The following is a 22,140-nucleotide window of genomic DNA, read 5'->3' on the forward strand; positions in this document are numbered from 1 at the left end:
TCTAGTTTGATTATATTGGTAATTTTTGTGCTATATTATACTTTCTCTTATATTAATGTAGCCACTTTTGCTGTCCTTTGATTAAGGTTTCCATAATACTTTCATTTTTAGCCTTTGAATTTTAACCTGCCTCTATGTATTTGAAGTGAGATTTTTGTAGATAACATACAGAAGTGTTTTTAAACTACTCTGACAGTTATGTTTTATTGATTTATTTTGGCCATTTATATTTAATGTGATTCTCAACATATTAAGACGAAGGTCTAACATTTTAGTTTTCAACTTCTGTTTTTTCTCATTTGTAAAATTTCTCTCCTTTCTTTCCCTGCCTTCCTTTAGGTTACTTGGACATTTTTTAGAATACTGTTTTAATTTATCTATAGTGATTTTGAGGATATCGCCATGCATAGCTTTTTTAGTGGTTTCTCTCATGGTGGCATACATATAAGAGCCTATCAGTGTTATTGTTTTACAATTTCAGGGGTAGTATAGGTACCTTACTATTCTTTACATCTCTTTACTTCCCCATTTTTATAATATAATTGTCTTAAATATTTTCTCCACCTATATTTGGAACCACAACAGATGGTATTATCAATTTTGCTTCCACCATAACGTATAATTTAGAAAGCTCAAGAGGAGAAAGAAAACCTACTATATTTACCCATATCTATAATTCTTTCTGCTATTCTGTTGGGTCAAGATTTCTTATTTGATCATTTTCTTTCTATTTTGAGAACTCTCTTCAGCCTTTTCTTCAGGGTAAGTCTGCTGGCAACAAATTTGGTCAAGAACAAGTTTTTCTTTATCTGAGACTGTCCTGATTTCTACTCATTCCTGAAGGTTATTTTCACAGAATATAGGATACTTGGTAAACAGCTTTATGTTTTTAGCCAGGATTTGAGAAATATTTTGCTTTTCATTCTGGCTTTCATAATTTCTATGATAAATATTTTGTCATTCATATTGTTTCTTCTGCAAGTAAGCTATTGTCTTTGACTGCTATCAATATAAATGTATCTGTGTTTAAATTTCTGAAGTTTAATTATGATATATCTTGCCATGAATTTATTTGGGTTTATTCTTGTCAAGGTTTACTCATCTTCTTGCATCTGTAGGTTTATTTATCTTGCTAAATTTGGGGAGTTTTCAGCCATTATTTCCTCAAGTATTTTTTAACCTTACCCTCTCTCCTCTCTTTCCGGTATTCCAGTGACTTAAATGTCAGATATTTTGTTATAATCCACAGGACTTTCAGTCTTTGTTCATTTTCTTCAGCCTATTTTCTGTATGTTATTCATACTGTATAATTTTTATTATTTCATCTTCCAGTTCACTGAACCTTTTTTTTTTTTTTTTTTTTTTTTGAGATGAAGTTTCTCTCTTGTCACACAGGTTGGAGTGCAATGGCATCATCTCAGCTCACTACAACCTCCGCCTCCTGGGTTCAAGTAGTTCTCCTGTCTCAGCCTCCCAAGTAGCTGAGATTACAGGTGCTCACCACCACGCCTGGCTAATTTTTATATTTTTTACTAGAGATGGGGTTTCACCATGTTGGCCATACTGGCCCTGAACTCCTGACCTCAGGTAATCCACCCTCCTCAGCCTCCCAAAGTGCTGGGATTACTGGCGTGAGCCATCACTGAATCTTTTCTCTGTCCTATCCTTTCTGTTGTAGATCCTATCTACTGAGCTTTTAATTTCTTTTACCATATTTTCAAGTTCTACAATTTTTGACTCCTCTTTATATGATAAATATTTTATCTATGGTAAGTAGATAAATTTCTATGATAAAAATTTTTTGTTGAAGATCTCTAATCTCCCATTTGTTCCAAGCCAGTTTGTATGTGGTGTTTGACTAGCGTATAATGGTTATTGTCTAAAAGTTTTCTCTCTTGCTAGGCTGCCCTTTTCCTGCTCTTTTGGCTAAAGAGAGAAGGATTTGGAGGCGAGGGGCTTTTTTGTTTGCACTCATTGACATTTCTGAGTTACCAATTTTACCTCTTCTAAATGTGAGGTATATGCAGCAAAAAGAAAACCCAGGGAAATCATCACCTCATCATTCCTCAGGTTGCTAGATGTTATGCCTTCTTCTCTCTACTTTTTAGAATTATTTTATGCTTGTTGTATACATGATGGTTAAAGTTTTTGGGTGTACTTAGCAAGAGGATTATAGAAAAGCATGTCTACTACATCTTCCTGCAGGTAGAAGTCTTCTCTGTGTTTTGTTGTGTTTATTTCTGCAGATTTAAAAATCCATGAGTGAGGCACAATTAAAAAGATGTCCATATACCACTTTATAAACTCCACATGTGTTTAATAAAATATTTAAGCAATGTAGGAATTACTCTAAACCTTCGGGGAGAGGCCATACTGTGGTGTAAAAATCTGAAGGAGGTCCTCACGCTGGTTCCAATAATCACTAGTTGTGTTTCTTCATTGTGGTAGGTGTTTCTTTAAATCTCTGTAAAATTAGGGCAAAAATACTCACTTCATAGGGTTTCTAAATTAGGATCAACGAGATGCTATATGTAATGCCAACCACAAAGTAATGATGGGCAAATGCTAACACTTCTTCCCCTAACTTTATCAGAAATGGAAATAGATTTATAAAAAACATGAGTCTTTATTTTACTTTAAAATATGGGCCTTGTTGAAACATAGGTCACAGCAATGTAAATATGTGTTTCTGTAATGTTAACAACACTTTCAGCTAAAGTATGGAACAGTAATTAATTATACTTATTGCCTATAAAATCATCAGAAAAGGCATTATTCCTATAAAGAAACTTATAAATATGGATTCTTACTGGAAGCAAGAATGAGGGTGAGGCTGAGATGAAAGCACAGGATGTTGACAATGTATCTCCATATGACCACCTGCATCAGAGGTCAAGGACTTAACACTTAGATCCCTGTCACTAGCAGAGAAGCCAGGAGACAGAGCATTTGATAGCTTCTGTTTTATTTAGCCTCTTTATACACTTAGATTCTTTAAAAACCTTGAAAATTAAGAGGCTAATCAACCTTTACTGGTCCTTCAAGAAACATTCCAATGTCCACAGAGTATGAGAGCGTGATGAAAAGAAATGAGTGTCCCTTGAGAGTTGTTTAAAAGACTTTGTCCCTTGAGATGTTGAAGAGTAAAATCACCCACATAAAGTTGATGAAGATCATTTCACAAGGTTAGGTCATAGCTTTTCATTAATGATAAATGTGAAGAAGAAAAAAATAAAATGCAAGGTTACACCAGAAATAGTTCTATCTGTGTCTAATGTTTTCATTAGTTCTACAACCAAGAACACATTCTATTGTCAGTGGTTTACTGCAAGTGTCAGTGGTTTACTTTTCCCAGGATATGGACAGAAATAGGGTACGCAAGAAGCTGCTACATAATGAATGTAGGGTAGCAGGAAAAAAGGCAAAAAGAAAGGTAAATAGTTGATGGTGTTAACCTACTTTAACACCATCAGCTGTGTATTACTTAAGCATTTCTTGTACATTCTGATTTTCAGATGAGAATCACTTATCCATAGTATAAGTACTTTCACATGTATGAGGTTTTTTTTCTATATATTATTTTCTAAAAGAGGAAACATTTAATTTCATTTCCAAATGAAGTATCTAGTTCTTGCTGAAAATGTGTACTTTAAAGAGACTTTTAAAAAGAATTTCTTGCAGGTGGTCTCTATCACAAATAAAAATGAGGAAAGGTTTTTAAAGAAACTTTTGGCCCATAACCCTGTCTTCTGTTGTCTCATGCTGGGTTGCCATTTACGTAAAACCACTGTGGGAGTCTTAAATGCCAGGTAGTTGTGCTCCTGCCAGCTTGTTTGTAGGACTGTATGGGTCACCCATCCTAGGGGTTCAACTTTAGTGTTCTCAGGTTCATTATGGCTCCACTGGAGGGTTGAAATTCAATCTCCAATCACTGTTCTGTAACAAATTGACATGTTGGGCTTTTGCTAAAATAGCTTCCTTATTCCTGGCTTGAGCTATTTGTGGCCTATAACTGCATTTTTAAGGTCGTCTTCTGCATGGGAGTTAAAAGAAAGAGGAGTTAGGTTTTGGGACAATTTTTGGCAGAGGAAGGATACTTAGAATCTGAATCAAATGATGAAATCACACTCTTTGAGATCGAGGAATATCCTTGAGCAATATTGACAGATTATTCCCTTTTGCCTATTTTTTTGTAACATTCTTACCTAGAGCATTGTTGAGTTAGTATAAGAGAAGGAATGAGAGTATTCATTCTTTAAATGTTTATGGCATGATTTATTTTGTATCTATATCAGTTTCTTGGTGCTGCTTGAAAACAAGTATAAAAACCTTCCCTTGGCAAGAACCTGTTAGTAAAATGTAAGATTATTTTTTAAATGTGTACCACCAAAGGAAATATTTCAAAAGTTTACTTAATTATGAGAACCTCATTTGCCAGAGTTAAGCACCATAGCTTGAAACTCTTTATATTTAGTTAAGCTAACTGGGTTGATATGAGAGAAGCAGTGATTAAAATAATCTCTCACAGTGAATAACCCAAAAGTTATTTTTAGCAGGCTTTAGGTTTCTTTACAGGATGTTGTGTATCCAATCCACAGCTATTGTAAGAAGTATTCTAATTACATTCGGTTTAATGTACATTAAGAAAACAGTTGACTTCTCCATGCACACATTGACAGATGGGGAGGAGAGAGCTTCCAAACCTAGTATCGAGCTGTGCAGGGAATTTCAAAACTCCTTGCTTTGAGGCACTTAAGTGCACAACCATCAGGCAAACCATACACGCTAGGTTTTAATTTGCCTTAAATCAAAGGACAGAGAAGTCCCACAATTGGACTCTGTAACCTGATGCTGTGTAAGACCTTCCACAGGGATTCAAACACATTCGCTTCAAAACAGTGATTTTCTTCCCTGCTTTCAATGATTGTAAGAATATCCATCCAGCAAGTTTTCTTGGTCAGTGTGAAGACTTAAGCAAAATTGACCTACTTTGCTCTTCACTTCACACAAATAATTGTCCTTTAGATACTAATTTTTAAAATATTAACACAAAGTCCCTCTTCTAAATCCTTTTGGCCACAGTTTGAGTTCACATCCACATCACCTGCTCATTGCAGTAGCTTCTGTGTTGCTCCCTACCCTCAGCCAGAGTCCCACCCTCACCCCCACTGCCTCCCCACTCTCATTACAGAGCAAGATCAAAACAGCTCCAAACCTGACATAGGTATTTTTAAAGAATAATGCTGCTTATGAAACTTCTTTATGCAAGAAATAAATCCTTTAATGGTTTCCCAGTACCTGCAAGGTAAATTTCAAAGTCTTTAACCATGTACACCTTACTTCTCTTTTCCCCTTATGAGGCACCTTCCACCATATGTGTTCTACACTGGAGTTATACAAATTACAATTCTTGACCTGCCCATTTTTAGGTTGGAAAATCAATTTAGTAGGCCTGGGCTAGCATTATATAATCAAATATAATAAAATAGAACAGAAAGACCAGGTTATGGCACACATAATAAAGTTAACCATTGCTTTTTGATGTTTTGTTTCAGTATGATGTGGTAGAAGACGTAAAATGTATTTCCTATTGTGGGTGGACACACAAACACACACACACGGAGAAAATCTCTTTTTAACACGGATAATTTGTGTCTGTTGGCTAAAATATTTAGAAAATTTAGAATAGCAATAATTTTTAAACAAACAATATTTCACCATTCAGAGGTAACTTAGATATGTGGATTTAATATTGTATGTTTCCATACACGCAACTGTACACATACATGATTTATATGCATAGCTACACAAGTATTTCATACACTTGGAAAGATCTAAAATATTTGTTGATTCAATGAATAAATATAAATTTGAAGTTATTAAGTAGAATCCCATTATACATACACATGATTTTTTCATACATAAGGTATTGTGTATGTATTCACAATACATAAAGTATTGTGATCAGATTTTTATTTCAATACATCTTGGATATACATTATTTTATGAGCATGTAATTTTTTTGATATATCAACATGTACTTTTATTATCCTATAATATCAGACTTTTAATTTCTAATCACTTCCATTATAAACATCATTTTTGTATCATTGTATAAGACCAAATATGTCCATATGTATGTATGTACCAACATATGTGTATGTATATATGTATACATAGGCATACGTGTGTGTGTGTGTGTGAGGGAGAGCACCAGGCATAGATTTAAATGCCTTATACATATTAACTCATTTCATTACCAAAACAACAACTAAAGTTGCTATTATTTTCCTGATTATACAGAGGAGGAACCAAGGCACAGAGTTTAAGGATGTTGCTCAGGATCACATGTCAGTACAAATGGCAGAGCCAGGATTTGAAACCAAATGGTGTGGACCAAGAGTCTGAATATCTACCACTACATAATGTTGCCTCTACAACTTGTGCAATTAAGAAAAAGACTTGAAAGTGGATTTAAAGTTAGTGAAACTAAAATTGAATATAGATACTACTTCACTTGTGTTGGGGTTATGTCCTGATAAACCCATTGTAAATTGAATATATTGAAAGTCAAAAATGCATTTAACACACCAAACCGAACCTACTGAGTGGTATAACTTATCCTAGCCTCCCTTAAATGTGCTCACATTAGACACTTAAATTACCCTACAATTGGGCAAAATAACCTAACACAAAGTTTATTTTATAATAAAGTATTGAATATCCTGTAATGTATTGAATATCTATACTATAAATGAAAAACAATGGTTGTATAGGTACTCAAAGTACACTTTCTGTGAATGCTTGTTGCTTTTGCACCACTGTAGAGTCAAAAAATCCCAAGTCAATCCATCATCCTTTTCAGGCAGAGGCTATCTCTGTTTTTAAGGTGTTTATTTCAGAGGCACATGAGACATTGCACGGCTTATGGAAATGCTTTGTTCTACCTTTAGCTTTAATTATTCTGCCCCCACCCTTTTCTTCTGGAATACCTTTGACCATGCCTTGAGAATAGTGTTCAACAGCAGCCTCTTTGTAAAGGTGTCTTGAATATGCTTGTCTTGTCAGGCAGAAGTTAAACACCTTTTTTCTGTGTTCCTTTGGCTCTTTGGACACCCATTTACTATAGGATATATAATATTTTATTATAATGATTTACTCTATGCCTATCTTCTCCACCAGAGTAAGAACTAGCTCCTCCAACTAAGAATTCTGCCATTCACCTTTGTACTGCTAGTGCTTACCTAATAATTGTTAAATGATGGTTGTTGAATAAATTAATGAGTGAACAAAAGAAAGAAAAAAATTCATTAATGGCTTCATGTTTATAAAACTGAATCTAAAAGGAAATAATGAATTATATTCTAATGGTTGGAGCAGAAGTATTTTTTAAAATGTTTTGTGCTTGCATCGCAATCTTTCCACATTACATTAATCGTATACGTAAAACCTTTCTCTTCATCTAGTCATCTGTTATCATGCAGTTTTCATAATCCCTGCCACCACAAAACATACCATACTCTGGACTCCAGAGACACCAGCTCCAACTTTTTTTTCAGTTGATTCATCTTTAAAGAGTCAAAGTATATTGAATTTGATGAATGCCAGTACAGCTGTTTGAAAATAAAAATCGCTGCATAAGTGCTGAATGTTACTGTTGATCATTAATTATCACTATACATAGCTCAAATGAATTTTCTTATTATAGACATGAAAGTTATTTATCTAGGCAAGAAAAGGAACTTATTCATAATATTTTAATCTCAAATGGGGTATTAGTAGTATATAGGATATATATATACTCTAGGATATATACTGGAAATCTTTATCTTTTCCTTTCTATTATGCCTTGTGGATATAGCTGTATATGTACTTTTGTACAGTTAAGGTTACATTTCTTTACATCAAAATTCTTATACCTATATTACAAATTTCAAATTATAATGCTGCTTCAATGAATTTTTCTGGAACGAAACCTTCCAGTGGATTCAGGATGGTGTGGGAGAAGTCCTGATCACCTCAGTAATGGGGTTGGTCGTAGAAGAAGTGGAACAGACAGCAATATTAGCTCAGATGTGGTTTTCTGGAGTTGGGAGAAGAAAAAGAGAGACTCAAGATTCCTCTTAGACTGGTCAGGGCTGGGCTGAGACGTGTATACATGCCCACTAGCAGACAGGGTACCATTAACAAGGGAACTCCGAATTGACAGAGCAAGAAGAAATGGCGTGGTAGGCAGAATATTGGTCCCAAAGATGTCCATGTCCCAATCACTGAAATGTGTTGATATTTTACTTTACATGGCAAAGGAGAATGCACGTCACAGATGGAATTAAGCATTTAGCTGTTATTGAAATTAAGTTTTCCTAAATTATACAGAAGGGCTCAATGTAATTATAAAGATCTTTATAGGTGGAAGAAGGAGACAGGTGAGAAGGAACAGAATAATGGTAGCATGAGGACTCAGCCTACTGTGACTGGCTTTGAAGATGGTGGAAGAGGGACGCCCGCCAAGGGATGTGGGGAGCTTCTAGAAGCTGGAAAATTTAAAAAAAGGAAGTCTCCCCTATGGACTCCAGAAGGAATGCAGCCCTTCTGATTCCTTGATTTTAGCCCATTGAGACCTGTTTCAGATTCTGGACTACAAAAGATAATAAAGTAATGTAATATTATAAAGTAAAAAGATTATAAAGTAACACAATAAAGTAATATAAGTTTTGGTAATTTGTTAGAGTACTGAAATAGCAACAGGAAATAAATACACTACTCTTTCTACTTATTGAATGTCATCTATGTTTTTGATGTGTATATCAAATTGAAGATTACTCTTACCTACTTTTGATAAATTGAAGGTTGACTAAGATAGCACAGCTAATAAGTTTCTGAAAAGTGCAACTTGCCTCTTATAAACGCTTGAGCAAGAAATTGCCCCACCTAGATATGGGTGGGGTGGAGAAGAAAGAGGGCTAAATCGCAAAACACAGCATCATGTGTCCTGTATTTTTTCCTACATTTTATTATAAAGCTAATTTCTGAATTTAACCTCATTAAACAGTGTGCATTTTGATTACATGATTTCAGAGTGGTATTGTCAGAGCATAAAGAGACTAGGTCCCAGCTCTGAGGTTAATTAGTTGATCATTCTGAATATCTTCCTATATCCAGTAGGGATAGTATCAGATTAGATTAATAAATATAAAAAATTAAAGTGACAAATATTGTCGTATCCATAGTATTACTACTTTGTAGGCTTTAGAACATTTCTTTAATGTATTGGCCTCTTTCTGACATATTGAAAAATTTGAGAAATCGTTTTCACTCTGCCAGTTGATATGCTGAATCAGTGCACAAGGAAAACAAAAGACTTTCCTAAGTGAATGTGTGATACATAGATGTCCTTCACATGCACTTTTTCAGTTCATCAGCTTCCATAAATCTGTCTATTTGCAATGTAATATTCATTCCTCTTTTAATAGAAAACTTTCCTTAAGGTGTGATCCACAGTTCCTTATCTCCTAAAATAAAATAGACTTGCCGCATAACATGTAACTGTTTTCTGAGATCCCATATTGTTTACCTGGCAAAGTAGTTCACATCTTTATTATTGAATTTTAAGGATAGGAAATCCCCATTTCACTTCTTGAGATATAGGGCCTAAAATGTACATAAACAGAATTCAAGTAGCCTTTTCAAATGTTCTGGAGACAATTCTTTCACTTAGAAGAGCTAGTTCGAGGAACATCCTAGACAATCACACTTGACATTAAGGAAAGTACTCTTTCTCTGAGCATGTGCAGTTCCACCTCTCCTACCTACATAAGCACTAATGACCATTCAGGCCACTCAAAGTGAGCTGCCTTTTACTCTCATTCCACTTGGATTTTCTCCCCTGTTTACTAAAGGTAGACATAATGAAAAAGATTAAAACAGGGTCACACATATTGGCAGAATCATATGAAAGCATTTGATCAAACCATAGTTTCACAAAATAAATTAAAGCATATTGTGTGACTGCTACTCTCTTGTGTGTAATCTCTAGCCTAGGAATTCATGTGATAAATATTTCATAAACATGAAGAATCAACTCTTTCCTTAAAGTGCGATTTAAAAGCTCTAAATATCATTCTTATTAGCTAAATTGGTATTTCCTAGGCCATTTCAAATAAGTCTTGGGTTATTGAAGCAGGTTTTATTTTTTTTTTCAGACAGTCTCACTCTACTGCCCAGACTGGAGTGCAGTGTTGCAATCTCGACTCACTGCAACCTCTGCCTCCCAGGTTTAAGTGATTCTCCTGCCTCAGCCTCCCAAGTAGCTGGGACTACAGGAATGAGTCGCCATGCCTGGCTAATTTTTGTATTTTTAGTAGACAAGGGGTTTCACCATGATGGGCAGTCATGAGGTTGGTTGCCATAGTCTTGGACAGCTCTACCTCTGTGGCTTCGCAGGGTACATCCTCCCTCCCAGCTGCTTTCATGGACTGCTATTGAGTGTCTGCAACTTTTCCAGGCACACAGTGAAAGCTGTCGGTGGATCTACCATTCTGGGGTCTGGAGGGTGGTGACCGTCTTCTCACAACTCCATTAGGTAGCAACCCAGTGGGGACTCTTCATGAGAGCTCCAACCCCACATTTCCCTTCCACACTGCCCTAGCAGAGGATCTCCATGAGGGCCCCGCCCCTGCAGCAAATTTCTATTGGGCATTCAGGCATTTCCATAAATCTTCTGAAATCCAGACAGAGGTTCCCAAACCCGAATTCTTAGACTTTTGTGCACCCACAGGCTCAACACCACATGGAAGCTGTCAAGTCTTGGGTTTCGCACCCTGTAAAGTCTTGTCTCGAGCTATATGTTGGCTCCTTTCACCACAGCTGGAACATCTGGGACATAGGGCACCAAATGCCTAGACTGCACACAGCATAGGAACCCTGGACCAGCCCATGAAACCACTTTTTCCTCTTAGGCCTCTGGGCCTGTGATTGGAGGGCTGCCATGAAGGCCTCTGACATGCCCCAGAGACATTTTCCCCATTGTCTTGAGGATTAACATTGGCCCCTTCGTTACTTATGCAAATTTATGTAGCTAGTTTGAATTTCACCACAGAAAATGGGATTTTCTTTTCTCTCACCTTGTCAGGCTGCAGATTTTCCAAACTTCTATGCTCTATTTCCCTTTCAAAACTGAATGGCTTTAACAGCACCCAAGTCACCTCTTGAATGCTTTGCTGCTTCGAAATTTCTTCCACCAGATAGCCTAAATCTTCTTTCTCAAGTTCAAAGGGACAAAATGCTGCCAGTCTCTTTGCTTAAACATAACAAGAGTCACCTTTGTTCCAGTTCCCAACAAGTTCCACATCTCCTTCTGAGACCACCTTAGCCTGGACTTTGTTGTTCATATCACTATCAGTATTTTTGTCAAAGCCATTCAACAAGTCTCTAGGAAGTTCCAAACTTTCCCACATCTTTCTGTCTTCTTTTGAGCACCCCAAACTGTTCCAACCTCTGCCTCTTGCCTAGTTTTAAAGTCACTTCCACATTTTGGTGTATATTTTCAGCAACGCCTCACTCTACTGGTAGTAATTTACTATATTAGTCTGTTTTCACACTGCTGATAAAGACATACCTGAGACTGGGCAATTTATAGAGGTAAAAGGTTTATTGGATTTCTAGTTCCACATGGCTGGGGAGGCCTCACAATCATGGCAGAAGGTGAATGGCACATTTCATTTGGTGGCAGACAAGAGAAGAGAGTTTATGTAGGGAACCTCCCCTTTTTAAAACCATCAGATCTCATGAGACTTATTCACTATCATGAGAAAAGCACAGGAAAGACCTGTCCCCATGATTCAATCATCTCCCACTGGGTTCCTCCGACAACGTGGGAATATGGGAGCTACAAGATTAGATTTGCATATGGACACAAAGTCAAAACATATCAATGTATCAATAAGAAACATTGTATTTTAAAGGCACTCCTATTTGTCTCTATATCCATTGCTTGAGCATGAAATAAGCAAGCAGGGACATTTCTTGCCTTACTGGGAGTATAGATGGTTAATGTGGGGCATGGCTAATGATTCATAGACTTGCAGGAAATGTTATTTTCACCTCGGAGCCTCATAAGAAAACACCTGGCCCTGCAGGAAGAATTTTAAAACACGCCTTTTCCTCCTTGCCATGACATACAAAATATAGACACATAGCATTCAGACTATCCCAATCTCTCTTAGATATACTTTATACGGTCAAATAACACTAATATTTTGTTCAGTAACCCTACTGAAGACTTTCAAGTTTTTTACAATTTGATTCTTAAAGGTATAATCTAATACAACAGTTATAATGACTGTGGAATATTTTTCATGCAGCACCTAGCATGATCTAGGGTTTCATTCCTCAATTGCAGCTTCAATGTTTCCTGTGTTGTGCCACTCAACAAGGCTATTTCGATGGTTTCTTCAGATTTACGTTAAAATCATGCCCCATTTTAATTTTTTGATATTTTTGAACCATGCTTTCCTTATGTATCTGATTTGGTTTCTTTTCCTTCTTACTTCCCTCCTCCCCTCCTTTTTTCTTTCCTGCCTTCTTTTCTTCCTTTTTATTAAGATCCTGATTGCCTTTACTTTGTAACTTTTTAATAAAAGATATTTATTTTCATCCTATTCTTTATAGTATACAGATTCTTACCTACCTTTGCTTTCTTTTAGAAATAATTGCATTGTTCTTTTTTTAAGTATCTAAGATTTTCAAGTTTTATTTTATGTGTTCATTCTCCTTAAGCTTTTAATTTTTAATTTTGTGGGTACATAGTAGGTGTATATACTTATGGGGCACATATGATTTTATGATAAAGACTTGAAATGTGTGATAATCACATGAAGATAAATGGGGTATCCATCATTTCAAGCATTCATTCTTGGTGTTACAAAAAATCTAATTATACTTTTTTGGCTATCTTAAAATGTACAATTAAATTATTTATAGAGTCACACTGTTGTATTATCAAATACTAGACCTTGTTCATACTTTCTATTTTTTTTTATTTTTATTATTTTTTTTTTTTTGGTACTCATTAATCTCTCCACTTCCTCCAACCCCCACTACCTTTCTCAGCCTCTGGTAACTATCACTCCGCTGTCTGTCTTCATGAGTTCAATTGTTTTTATTTTTAGATCCACAAGTAAGTGAGAACATGTGAAGTTTGTTTTTCTGCGCCTGGTTTATTTCACTTAACATAATGACCTCTATTTCCATCCATGCTCTGGCAAATGACAGGATACAAATGACAGGATCTTATTCTTTTTATGGTTGAATAGTACTCCATTGTGTATATGTGCCACATTTTCTGTATCCTTTTAACTGTTAATCAACAGACATTGCTTCTAAATCTTGGCTATTGTGAATAGTGCTGCAATATACATGGAAGTACACAGATCACTTTGATATACTGATTTCCTTTCTTTTGGTTGTAAACCTATAAGTGAGATTGTGGGATCATATGGTAGCACTATTTTTAGTTTTTTGAGTTTATTTTATTTAGTTTATTTTAACAAAAATAACAAAATTGGACGAATCACATTACCTGACTTCAAATTATACTACAGAGCTATAGTAACTGAAACAGCATGGCACTGACATAAAAATAACACATAGATTAATGGAATAGCCTAGAGAACCTAGAAATAAATTCAAACTGTTCTCCATAGTGGGTTGTAATTATTTAAATTTCCACCAACAGTATACAGGGTTTCCCTTTTCTCTACACCCTTACCAGCATTTGCTATTGCCTGTCTTTTGGATACAATCCATTTTAACTGGGGTGAGATCATATCTTATTGTAATTTTGGTTTGCATTTCTCTGATGAGCAGTAATGTTGACCACCTTTTTATATACCTGTTGGCCATTTATGTCTTCTTTTGAGAAGTAACTCAAAAACCATATGATCATTTCAATTAATGCTGAAAAGGTGTTTGATAAAATTCAACATCCCTTCATGATTTAAAAAAAAAAAAAAAAAAACCTTTAAAAAATCTAGGTATGGAAGGAATTACCTCAACAAATAAAAGCCATATACAACAGACCCACAGCTATCATACTGAATCAGGAGAAATTGAAAGTGTTTCCTGTAAAACAGCATTTGCTATTGCCTGTCTTTTGGATATAATCCATTTTAACTGGGGTGAGATCATATCTTATTGTAGTTTTGGTTTGCATTTCTCTGATGAGCAGTAATGTTGACCACCTTTTTATATACCTGTTGGCCATTTATATGTCTTCTTTGGGAAGTAACTCAAAGACCATGTGATCATTTCAATTAATGCTGAAAAGGTGTTTGATAAAATTCAACATCCCTTCATGATAAAAAAAAAAAAAAAAAACCTTTAAAAAATACTACGTATAGAAGGAATTACCTCAACAAATAAAAGCCATATACAACAGACCCACAGCTATCATACTGAATGGGGAGAAACTGAAAGTGTTTCCTCTAAAACCTGGAACTCAACAAGGATGCCCACTTTCATTACTGTTATTCAGCATAGTACCAGAAGTACTAACTGGAGCAATCAGATAAGAGAAAGAAATAAAGGGAATCAAATTGGGAAGGAAGAAGTCAAATTAGCCTTGTTTGCAGATGTATGATTTTATATTTGGGAAAACCTATAGGCTCCACCAAAAATATAAAAACTGATGAGCAAATTTAGTAAAGTTGCAGGATACAAAATCAACATGCAAAAATCAGTAGCATTTCTGTATGCCAACAGCAAACAATCTAAAAAAGAAACCCAGAAAGTAATCCCATTTATAATAGCTACAAATAAAATTAAATCCCTAGGAATTAACCAAAAAAGTAAAAGATCTCTGCAATAAAAACTATAAAACATTTATGAAAGAAATTTTAAGAGGACACCAAAAAAAGGAAAGATATTCCATGTTTATGGATTGAAAGAATCAATACTGTTAAAATGTCCACACTACCCAAGGCAATCCACAGATTTGATGTGCTCTCTTTCAGAAATAGAAAAAACAATCTTAAAATGTATATGTAATCACAAAAGACCCAGAACATCCAAAGCTATCCTTAACAAAAATAACAAAATTGTAGGAATCACATTACCTGACTTCAAATTATACTACAGAGCTATAGTAACTGAAACAGCATGGCACTGGCATAAAAACAGACACATAGATTAATGGAACAGCATACAGAACCCAGAAGTAAATTAATATATCTAAAGTGAACTCATTTTTGGCAAAGATGCTAAAACCATAAATCGGGGAAAGGACGATCTTTTCAATAAATGGGTTTGGGAAAACTGAATATCCATATGCAGAAGAATGAAACTGGACTCCTATCTCTTGACATATTCAAAAATTAAATCAAAATAGATTTAAGGCCTAAGTCTAAGATCTCAAACTATAAAACTACTAGAAGAAAACACTGGGGAAACTCTCCAGAACATTGGACTGGGCAAAGATTTCTTTAATAATATCCCACGAGCACAGGCAACCAAACCAAAAATTGACAAATGGGATCACATCGAGTTAAAAAGCTTCTGTACAGCATAGCAAACAATCAACAAAGTGGGGGGACAACCCACGGAATGGGAGAAAAAAATTGCAAACTACCCATCTGACAACAGGTTAATAATTCAAATTATATAAGGAACTCAAACATCTCTATTAAAAAATCTAATTATCTGATCAAAACATGGGCAAATGATGCGTTTTCCTTTAGGTCAGTTGATTTCACAGTCTCTGGAGCATCTTACTGCCTTTATATTTTCTTTATTTCTCTACTTTTATTTAAACTCAAGTTCTGTAAAAGTCTCATTCATTCTCTTCACTTGGGCATCTCTACATATATCCACTTTCAGTCCTCTACCCTTCTGCCCTCATCTGGACTGGTTGCTTTCTATTTATGCTAGATTACAATTTAGTGACTTCCTTCCACAGCTGTTCTGAATCACAACGACTGTTTTCTAGGTGCCATATTCAGTGGTGTGCAGGTAAAAGTTTAACATTGGTTCTCGAAACATACATATAAACTAATTCTAATTTTTAGCATTTTCTGATTTTCATTTTGCAAATATTCCCATCATGACAGACATCAAGTTCCCAACTTGAGGTCACTGACCATAGAATGGGGAAGAGATGCCTCCTTCCCACCCCCCAACCAAGGCCAGCATCTCCCCAACACCACAAATTAGAGTCATTTTAACAGAGATACTTCTAAAGAACAGTCATCCATTTTCCAACTTAACAAAGCAACTTGGATATAATTTCATCTTATTTGGGGTCTCTGGGTCATTATTATAAACATCACAGTCAAGGGCAAAAAGTTGTGTCTCTAGAGATTATGACATTTAGAGAGAAAATACTAGCCAGTAAACCAAATGGCTAAATAACCAAAATGCGAGTTAAATAGAATAATTAGGTAAAAAATACAATGGTATTTTGTTTATTTTTGAAGTCTTTGTTGTTGTTAGTTAACTTTTCAAATTTGTAATAATCAAATCTAGTTTTCACAGTTTGTATAGTTGTTACAGCTGCCCTTCTCCATATTCTCGATATGCTCCCTTCTCTGTTTTTCATGTCTTTTTATTTGTACTCTTATTTCTTCCCACCTCAATTCATTTTTTTAAGTTCTCAGGGAATAAATATTAATAAATAGAGAGCGTGCCTTGAATATAAAATGCATATTTTATCATAAGTGGCATTAATTTGGCTTCTCTTTCATTACCTGTGTTTTCTTTAATATCATAAAAGAGAATGGTATCCATGCATCTACTGACAGAAAAGAAAATGAGTTTTTCTCTTTGAAAGTTCACCTTAAAGGTTTTTGTCATGCACAACTGCTTTGAAATAGCGTTGTTTTTCAGAATGAATGGCCTGCAGCTGCTCTTCAGGGTTTCTTTTTTTTTCTTTCTTTCTTTCTTTTTTTTAGTATTTAATTATGTTTGGACATTTAAAAAATACATATTTGTATCACTGATGGGCCAATAAATAAAATGCTGCATAGAAAGATTCCCAGGAACTAATTTTTAGAGAAAGGTTCCTAGGGACTAATTAGAGTCACAAGCAGAGACAAGCAGGAAGTAAAAAACACTGTGCTGCTGCTTCTTTCCTTACTCTGATATTTTGCATTGTAACCATTTCTGAACATTTATGGATTCAGGAGATGAATCCTGAATGCATCCTGTATCATATCACGCCATGATCAGGAAATACCCGTGAAATGAATGTGGATCTGGTGTGGTTTTCTTTAGGCGTTCGCTCTCTTCTCTTTTCCTCCACAGCTTGCTGAAGGCAAATCTTGACCAGGGTAAATTCAGCTTACTGGATAGAGGACATTTCTTTATGTCCAAGAAAATTAAAGCTATTCAAGCATACACCTGTCACATAACTAGAAAAATACCTAGGGTGCCAATTTCTTTTCAAAGCTACAGTTTCCAGTGCCATCAGTATGGCTAATCACTGGATCATTTTATTAGAATTACTATTTTATCAATACAAAACTAGAAAAATGCCTGAAATGTGTAATGATTCGTGACCAAATACAGCAGGTGATATTGTAAAATTTTTCAATGTAGAATACAAGAAATACTGTTAGAACACGATAATGGCATTTTTGGTATTCACTGGACCATATGAAATGCATCTGTTTCATCATAAATGGTTGTGTATATATTGACACATTTTATAATTGTTTTAAAATGTCAAGATGTATGTAATACAATTATAATAAACTGTGGCATGTCTAAAATTGTAATGACCTCATAATTTCTGTTTGGTATTCTAAAAGGATGCTATCTAATCCAAGATGAATTTTCTTGTCAGTATATGATCTCAATAAAATGCAATTCAAAGGGTTTAACTCTAGTTTTAGATCAGAGTCTTGAGCCCAGAGTAAGTAAATGAGGAAGCTTCGTTTTGAACAGGTAGTTAGTCATTATCAGCATTGGCAATCTAAGGAAAGGAAAAGAAAGAGAACAGATTTGGCTAATGTATATTTCACACAGGAAAGCGGGGATAGGCAGGAGTTTTCGTTTTTTGTTTGTTTTCCAAAATTACACTAGTTCTAGTGTCGCAAGCCCGGAGTTCTTTTTGATCCAATGATGTTATACTAAGCCAATTGTTTTACTAAAAATAATGATATGAAATAAGCCAATCACAGAAAGACAAACTTCACATGCTCTCACTCATTTGTGGGAGCAAAAATTTGAAACAATTGAGCTCATGGAGATAGAGAGTAGAATGATGGTTACCAGAGGCTGGGAAGGGGAGAAGAAGATAAAATGAGGATGGTTAATAAATGCAAAAATAGAGGTAGATAGAATGAATAATATCCAGTATTTGATAGTACAATGGGGTGATTATAGTCAACAATAATTTATCACACATTTTTAAACAATTAAAATAGTGGAATTGGAATGTTCCTAACAAAAAGAAAAGAGGAATGTTTGAGGTGATGGATACTGTAATTATCCTGCTGTGATTATTACATATGTATGTCTATATTAAGACATCACATGTACCCCATAAATATATATATATCATGTACCCCTAATAATTAAACATAACTTTTAATATAAAAATAAAAATGATGAACTTAAAACATTAAAAAATCTGTCTGGAATTTCTACTGTAGAAAATGATTTAAGAAGTGTATCTCTAACTCTCCAGATAGATTTAAAATCTATTTATACTTGAAGTTATAATGCTCAAAACTATCTTAGTATAGTTTCTGAGAGAAGGTGCAGAAAACAGCACATGAAATAAGAATGAAAATTCTAATAATAATGGTGACAAAAAGTGCGATTGAAGTTGAATATGCAGATTCCTCCAGCCATGAGATAAAGATTAAAATAACGTGATGATGCTTGGATTAGACACTAATGAACTTTATTTTTGTTCTTGTTGTTGTTGTAGATCTCAGCATTAGAGAGGCAGATCTTTGACTTCCTTGGTTTCCAGTGGGCTCCTATTCTTGGAAATTTTCTGCACATAATAGTTGTCATATTGGGTTTGTTTGGAACCATTCAGTACAGACCTCGATACATAATGGTGGTAAGTCTTATTTTTATCATTTCTCCTCATATAAACAATGCAACATTTCTATAAGAATAGAAATAAAATATTTCTAAGTGGCCCCTTCTGATATAATTTGGCATTGCTTTTCTAGTCCTCAAATATTAAATTTTGTTCAGAAGTGATTATCTGTGGAAAATACAACGTAATGAATGTTGTACAGTAAGATCAAAGCCACATGCTCAAAAGTGTATGATGACATGGTGTCCCTCACAATGTAACTGAATTCAATTTTTACATAGAAATTCAAAATAGGCTTTGGATACAGTAGGAGGTCTGCTTATTGTCTTGGTTATAGAATAGTTAGATGCAATGTACATTAACTATTAGGGTATTAATTTATCAATTGACTGAAATGTCAATTTCACTGACATTTGTCACTAACTCCAAAAAGCAAATCTGTCTAGCATAATTGTTTAATCACTGAAAACAATAATATATTTTAATTTTAATTGATTTAGGACATTACAAGTGCATGTATGGATGGATATTTCGTACACATCCCTAATGTATTGAATACTGGTTGATATTGAATATTTCTCCATTTGTCAAGATAAATTTGAAACAGATATCCAAAACATGGTCAGCACACACTCCATTATAGGACAGTTTAATGAGGTGTATGCCGTGACCCACAGTCTAATGAAAGCTATTCACAGTAATTACTTGTCTTTTCTATAACATAAAAAGAAGGCATTAATGTAGGCTACACATGTGAGAAGGTTGTGAGAAATAATAAGCATATATAATTGTTTTAAATTGGAGTAACATACTATAAAATGTACATTAAGCCTGTGTAAAGATACAGTGTTCAGTAGAATTACTGGGTATTTTCCTGGGATACACTGACATTGCCTCACTAGAAGAAAATCATAGACTTAAAAACATGCCATCTTTCCATTTTGACATAATCTAATTCTACCTGTGGAAAATAATAAAGTTATTATTTTTCTCTGTTAAATGCATCCATCCTCTATTTTGATTTTTAAACTTGTCTTTTTTATTTCTTTCACCATTTCACAGAGGTGTAGGTAACTGAATAGACTGCATTCAAATGGCCTTGGGAGCATTTGATGGCTCTCAATTTGCTGCAGGGGCTAAGCAATTTCTGCTTTACTTTCCTTCTCTTAGAGATAGCCTCAGCCAGGTATGGTGACTCACACCTATAGTCCCAGCACTTTGGGAAGCTGAGGCAGGAGGATTGCTTGAGCTCAAGAGTTCAAGAGCAGCTGGGGTTTTTTAAATAGAAATCTTGTGTTTACAAAAACTACAAAAAGTAGCCAGACATTGGGGCGCCTGTGGTCCCAGCTACTCAGGGGGCTGAGGCAGGAGGATCGCTTGAACCCAGGAGATCAAGACTGCAGTGAGACATGATCATGCCACTCTGCTCCAGTCTGGGCGACAAAGAGAAACCCTGTCTCAAAAAAATAAAATAAAATAAATAAGTAAATAAAGATAGCCTCTGCTAAGTAACTGCATGATCTCCTAGAAGGGGGTTTCATGGAGTTGGACTTGCGGCCTAAGATGCTTTCATATCATGCATAATCAAGCTATTATTGAATTCTAAATGTGTTCTAATTTGTTACTATGAATATAGAGCAATTTTACTCATTACAGATTTTTGTTTTATGATGTTGGTGTTCTGCTGAGAAACAAAATACCTTGTGGCTTTGAAACCATAGTTGACTTCCAGAGAATGAAGCTGTAGGTAAACACCAGTGACATCTAGTCCTGTTGATTTTACCCTCTAAATGTTAACCCTATGCACTATTCACATAACTGCTGCCTTGGTTGAGGCTTATGTCTTCTCTCTTCTACGGGTGGACTTTGCCTCTTATTTTCCACCTTTCTCCCTTCCAATTTGCTCTTTGTGCTTTTCTTAAATTACTGGCCTAAAACCGCCACTGGGTCCTTAACTGGGTAAGATCTAAGAATATTCTTGCCTGATGTACTTGACCAAACTCATGTCTAACTATTCTTCCTTTTTTTCTTCCTTTGTCCCCTCACCTCCCTCCCTCCCTCCATCCCTCTCTCCCTCCCTTCCTTCTTTCCTTCCTTCTTCCCTCCCTCTTCTCCCACCCATCCTCCCTCCCTTCCTTCTACCCTTCCTCCCTTCCTCCCTTCTTTCCTTCCTTCCCTCTTTCCTTTTCTCCTTCCTCCCTCCCACCCATCCTCACTCACTCCTTTCCTCCCTTCTTTCCTCCCTCCCTCCTTCTCTCCCTCCCTCCTTCCTTCTTTCCTTCCTTCCTTCCTTCCTTCCTTCTCCCCTTCCTCTCTCCATCCTCTTCCTTTACTCACTTCTTTGTTTTCTAACTTTCTTTCTCCATTTTTTCATTCACTTTTTAATTCAGAAGATAATTATTGAGCTTCTACCCTATGTTTGGCACTGTGTTAAGTGTGGGCTATACCGGTGAGCAAAAACAGACTGACATATTCTCTGTCCTCCTGGGTGCTTACCTTATCGTGCAGTGAAGAGAGGTGTGCCTTTATCAAACAATTGTCCACATAAATGTTAAATTGCAACACATATGAAGGAGCACACTATGCCATGAGATGTCTAATGGGGTATCTGCCTGCAGCAGGGCAGTGGAGTTAGGCACCCTGCAGGGAGCTGAGAACTGAGGTCTGCAGTGCAAGTATGAGAGTGAGTCCACAAGGGAAGAATGGAGTGAACGGGGGGGGGGTCTGGGTCAGAGGCACCACAGGGCCCATAGAAGGGGGAGTATCACAGCAGTTCTGATTTATTCATTAAGCATCTATTGAGGACCTATACTGTGCTAAGTTTGGAAAAATAGGAAAGAATTCAAATGTCAGAGGCCCTGCTCTGCAGGCACTAACCATGTAAAGAGTGAGGAGTTGCAGGTTCTGGGACTCTCTAGAAGTGAGTAAATGGCAGTGGAGAGGAATGAGACCAGCAGTGGGGCAAGGTCTGGGGGAGGGCCTGAGCCAGGTGTGGTGACCCAGGAGGGCTGAGAGTCTGCACACCTCAGTGTCATGGGCCTCCTGCTGCACCTGCCTCACCAGCCTCGTGCTCTGGTAGCCTTGCCTGGTGT

At 35.8% G+C, this 22,140-nt stretch overlaps 1 protein-coding gene across 5 annotated transcripts in view; it reads left to right on the plus strand.

The window, feature by feature from the left end:
- NKAIN3 (sodium/potassium transporting ATPase interacting 3) overlaps positions 1–22,140 on the plus strand; it is a 705,418-nt gene that overhangs the window by 297,034 nt on the left and 386,244 nt on the right. For all 5 annotated transcript variants that reach the window (XM_031669583.1, XM_021942373.2, XM_021942370.2 and 2 more), the window contains one exon: positions 18,929–19,066. In XM_031669583.1, coding sequence (XP_031525443.1) covers positions 18,929–19,066 — 138 coding nt within the window. The remainder of the gene's footprint in view (positions 1–18,928; positions 19,067–22,140) is intronic.

This window comes from Papio anubis, chromosome 8 (assembly GCF_008728515.1).
Source record: "Papio anubis isolate 15944 chromosome 8, Panubis1.0, whole genome shotgun sequence".
In the NCBI taxonomy this organism is placed as follows: domain Eukaryota; kingdom Metazoa; phylum Chordata; class Mammalia; order Primates; family Cercopithecidae; genus Papio; species Papio anubis.